Raw genomic sequence first — 5,448 nt, forward strand, 5'->3', positions numbered from 1 at the left:
CACTACAAATGCCGGAGGAAAGATCACAGAAGTGCTTCACAGGAGGCTCCCAAGCACTGATGATGTCGCCTAGACAGGGGATGAAATATCTGCAACACAAATTCCCAGCTCGGCGAACAGAACCACAACAACGAGCACCCGAGCTACAAATCTTCTCACAAACTTTGAACTCTCTAGGATCTTACCATTAAATGTATAAGTCCTACTAAGACTTGCTTTCCCAAAATGCAGCACCTTGCATTTATCTAAATTAGACTCCATTTACCACTCCTCAGCCCATTGGCCCATCTGATCAAGATCCCGTTGTAATCCAAGGTAACATTCTTCGCTGTCCGCTACACCTCCAATTTTGGTGTCATCTGCAAACTTACTAACTATACCTCATCCAAATTACTTACATAAGTGACAAAACGTCGTTGACCCAGCACTGATCCTTGTGGCACTCCACTGGGGTCACATGCCTCCAAATTTTGAAAAACAACCCTCCACCACCACCCTCTGTCTTCTACATTTGAGCCAGTTCTGTATCCAAATGGTTAGTTCTCCCTGTATTCCATGAGATCTAACATTGCTAACCAGTCTCCCATGGGGAATCTTGTCGAATGTCTTACTGAAGTCCATATAGATCACGTCTACCATTCTGCACTCATCAATCTTCTTTGTTACTTCTTCAAAAAACTCAATCAAGTTTGTGAGACATGATTTCCCATGCACAAAGCCATGTTGACTATTCCTAATCAGTCCTTGCTTTTCCAAATACATGTACATCCTGTCCCTCAGGATTCCCCTCAATAACTTGCCCATCAACAACATCAGGCTCACTGGTCTATAGTTCCCTGGCTTGTCCTTACCACCTTTCTTAAACAGTGCCACCACGTTAGCCAACCTCCAGTCTTCCTGCACCTTACCTGTGACTATCGATAATTTAAATATCTCTGCAGGAGGCCCAGCAATCACTTCCCTAGCTTCCCACAGAGTTTTAGGGTATACCTGATCAGGTCCTGGGGGTTTATCCACTTATATGTGTTTTAAGACATCCAGCACTTTCTCTTCTGTAATATGGACATTTTTCAAATGTCATCATCTATTTCCCTACAATCTATATCTTCCATGTCCTTTTCCACAGTAAATACTGATGCAAAATACTCGTTTAGTATCTCCCCCATCTCCTGCGGCTCCACACAAAGGCCGCCTTGCTGATCTTTGAGGGGCCTTATTCTCTCCCTAGCTACCCTTTTGTCCTTAATGTATTTGTAAAAACCCTTTAGATTCTCCTTAATTCTATTTGCCAAAGCTACCTCATGTCCCCTTTCTACCCTCCTGATTTCTCTCTTAAGTATACTCCTACTGCCTTTATACTCTTGTCAGGATTCACTCGATCTATCCTGTCCATACCTGACATGTGTTTTCTTCTTTTTCTTAACCAAACCCTCAATTTCTTTAGTTATCCAGCATTCCCTATACCTACCAGCCTTTCCTTTCATCCTAACAGGAATATACTGTCTCTGGACTCTCATTATCTCATTTCTGAAGGCTTCCCATTTTCCAGTCACCTCTTTACCTGCAAATGTCTGCCCCAATAAGCTTTTGAAAGTTCTTGCCTAATATCATCAAAATTGGCCTTAGAACTTCAACTTTTGGATCTAGTCTATCTCTTTCCATCACTATTTTAAAACTAATAGAATTATGTTGCTGGCCCCAAAGTACTCTCCCAGTGACACCTCAGTCATCTACCCTGCCTTATTTCCCAAGAGTAGGTCAAGTTTTGCACCTTCTCCAGTATGTGCATCCACATACTGATTAAGAACATTTTCTTCTGCATGCTTAATAAATTCCTCTCCATCTGAACCCTTATAACTATGGTAGCCCTGGTCTATGTTTGGAAAGTTAAAATCCCCTACCATAACCACCCTATTATTCTTACAGATAACTGAGATCTTTTGTTTTGGATATGCATGGGAAATTACTTTAGGACATTAAAATGCAATGAAGTACTTTATATTTACAAGCTACTGTTGTGTGAAGACTAACGGGGATACAGCTCTTGTTCAATCTTTTTACAGATTCCTTTGCAACACAAAGCTAATCTTTCTCATTGCCATACTAAATGATACTTCTGCAGGATATATGTCCCAAGAACAGCAATTTCCATACTTCACTGAAACTGTGAAGTTACTACCACATATTCAGTCTTGTGTCACTACATAGTGTCAAAAAATTAAATGTTCACCCATTTGTGAAATACATAATGAAAGGAATGGTTTAGTTTAGTTGAGTTCATTTCAATTCCCAACTTCATAAATATTCCACAGCCATTTTTGGTCAATATTTAAGTGTAATTTTAACTAAATTAACAAATTTATTTGTTAATATTTTACTAAATCAAATTACCACTAAAGTTCTTGCATTACTCATTGGAGAAAAGTGACGTTCTTGATTTAGTCACAAAATTTACCAACAACTTTGAAATTAATTCATCCCTTATAAATCTTCACTGGTAGAATATAATAATATTTATTTTCCTTCTGCACTCAGTATATTAATGTTTATTGTGACTTTGCAATCAACTTAATTTGTTATTATTTTGACACAGGTCAGTTTTACCATGAAATAAGTGCTGAGATATATAATATTCACCCTGGTTTAGATGAAGGCAAATCTGATGCAACAATGATCGTAAAAGGTCACAAACTCAGAGTAACAAGGTAATGCTTACTAAGATAACATTAACACTTTTTGTGTCTTCGGTGTAACAGCTGTAACTTGTTTGTAAATTTCTTATGCAACTTTTTGATAATTTTAATTTTAGAGGGTACCAGAAAGACTACAGATTTGATCCAAAGCGTGGAACCAATGTCCCATGCTGGTTCGTTCACTACAATGGCAAAGGATTTATTGATGGAAGCCCCACTGACTATGTTGTTTCTTCTTTATTTGACTACCTATATTCATAACCTGAGAGCAGATGATGAAAGTTTATCTCTCGAATGACTCGATTGCACAATTACTTTATATTTCAAATACAAAAACAGATTAAAAATCATATGTGTAAGCACTTCCTGTCTCTTCAATCATAAGTTACAATGTTTCTTCAGAATAATTACTGCCTATGTAAAATGACCAGATTAGGTTTGTTTGTTAAAAATGGGTGCCAGGTACGCTCCTCTGCTGATCCACTATGCTCCAGTCTCTGAAAATGTGCAGCGTCAAGATTATTTTCAGATTTCTACCCTATGCACAGCAGCACCATGACTTTAGATGTAATCTCACAAGACTTGATTCATAAAAACCTTCTTCAAAGGCCACCATCCAGTAGGGAAAGCTGACAAGCTTGAGGAGATGGAACGGCCAACTAATTCCGACAATGTGTAGTTTTCACTGTGACAACATTGAAAGCACCGCTAAAGAGTCTGGGGCATGAGAGAGCAATGTAATGAAAAGGACATGAGGCTAATAGTGTTAGATGGCTTTTCTTATACATTAGTATTCATTGTGATACCAGTCTCCATGTGAGACTGATGCAATATCAAACCTGTAAGTGCAGATCATTGTGAACTTGTCAGTTTGACATGTAAAGGTCAGACTGGTTGTTACTATAACTCTTGCCGTGCACTCACCTCCTGTTATGAACACAGTGGGGTTTACATACTCTTGAAAATTCTAAATATCCAGTGAAATTGCCTAATAACTAAATTAGTTATCTCAATTTCCTTCCTCTGTTTCCATAGACCCCTTGACATCGTATTAGGTCAGCAAATTTTCCTGAAGCTCCTACCTCAAACCTGTTCCACCAGTAAATTAAAAACAGGAATTCTGGTGTCAATTCTGTAATACTGTCCACAAATAGCCAAATGTATTTTCATCATACGGCAAATAATTGAATATAAGGTGGGTATTGATGCCAGTGCAGTAGGAACGCACTTAAAGAACACGTCAAAAAAAAATTGGTATGCTGATTTCAATGTAATAGCTATTTTGATTGACATCAGAGGCAGCGATACCTATGCAGGCATTAGCATAGTTCTAGCACTGAACAGAAAAGAAAGTGGCCAAGTAATGAATTGGCTTCAGTACTACTTACTGCAATGCACGAACATTTGGACCAAAAGAACACTAGGTTTGAGTGGACCATATCACTGCATAAGGTTCCGTTGTGTAACAATTGTGTACAACTCCAATATAGATATGAATTTGAAAAAAAAGTGCATTTTTAGAGTTATGGAGTAACTTAGCAATACAAAATGGTTCCAAAAGCATTTTTGATAGTAAGCTAAATTATTTGGCAAACTGCAAAAGCAATACTGAACAATCTGTCCCTCGTACTAGCAGGAAGCAAATGTATGTATCTTCCAATGTATAAACAGGTCTGATAATATGAGTTTTTAATAACTACATAATGAATTGTTCTAATAATGTGCATAATCTGAAGACATTATACTCACCAGATATATTCTTGCATTTGTAGACAAATAAATCAATTTTATTTTAAAGTCTTGTCAATTTGTGTGTATTGTTGTGTCGCTGCTTTATAGCCAATCATTTCTGAATTAAATTAATAGAGTAAAATTCCTCAAACTTCTTTTGATGAACACAGTTTCATTTTGCATTATAGTTAGTTCTCCATCATTTCCTTTGAATACGATTTGATGCACTGGTTTCATTAAACATCAAATCATAGACATAGGAGGTCACTCAGCCCATTGTGTCCCCAACAGTTGACAAGTAGCCATCCAGCCTGATCCCACTTGCCAGTGCTTGGACCATGGCTTTGTAAGTTGCAGCAATTCAAGTGCAAACCCAAATACATTTTATATGTTTTCAGTGTTGTCCTTGTACTACCTCATGGAAAAGTCAGTTCCAGATTCCTACCATTCTGTGAATAATAAAAATCTTCTTGAAATTTGTTATTTAATTTACCATAATTTATTTTTAGGGTGATTTTGCAGCAATAATAAACTTCTGTTGATATCCAGGTGCCCTCTCTTACTTTCCCAGCCTTGTATTATTTCCCTACTTTCCCATTCTATGCACATATTGTCTTTTATGCTTTGTTGTTTCCTTCCTTCAAAGCCTTTCTATCTTCTCTGTCATCATCCTGTTGCATTATGTTGTACTGGTAAAAAGCATGTATTTTAGTGGAGTAAACATTTTTATGAGTCATTAATTATTGGTCAATTTTAATTTGAGTATTGAATTTTTTTTAAAATTATTATCAATAGTCCAGAAGACAGCAGCAGAAGTAGGCCATTCACCCATCAAGTCTGCCCAACTATTCAATGAGATCATGGCTGATCTGATAATCCTCATCTCCACTTTCCTGGCTATTCCCAGAAACCCAGATTCCCTGAGTGGCTAAACATCTGTCTACCTCATCCTTGAATATACTATAAGAATCCAGCCTTGGCAGCCTTCTGTGGTAAAGAATTGCACAGATTTGCTACCCTCAAA

General features: G+C 37.4%; 1 protein-coding gene across 2 annotated transcripts in view; it reads left to right on the forward strand.

Annotated features, from left to right (window-relative positions):
* Positions 1-4,490, forward strand: part of LOC122558904 (inter-alpha-trypsin inhibitor heavy chain H3-like) — a 90,785-nt gene extending 86,295 nt beyond the window's left edge. For both annotated transcript variants that reach the window (XM_043707838.1, XM_043707839.1), the window contains 2 exons: positions 2,594-2,705; positions 2,810-4,490. In XM_043707838.1, the coding sequence (XP_043563773.1) occupies positions 2,594-2,705; positions 2,810-2,954 (257 nt within the window). In that variant the 3' untranslated portion in view covers positions 2,955-4,490. The remainder of the gene's footprint in view (positions 1-2,593; positions 2,706-2,809) is intronic.
* The last annotated feature ends 958 nt before the right edge of the window (positions 4,491-5,448 follow it).

This window comes from Chiloscyllium plagiosum, chromosome 18, assembly GCF_004010195.1.
Source record: "Chiloscyllium plagiosum isolate BGI_BamShark_2017 chromosome 18, ASM401019v2, whole genome shotgun sequence".
Taxonomy (NCBI): Eukaryota; Metazoa; Chordata; class Chondrichthyes; order Orectolobiformes; family Hemiscylliidae; genus Chiloscyllium; species Chiloscyllium plagiosum.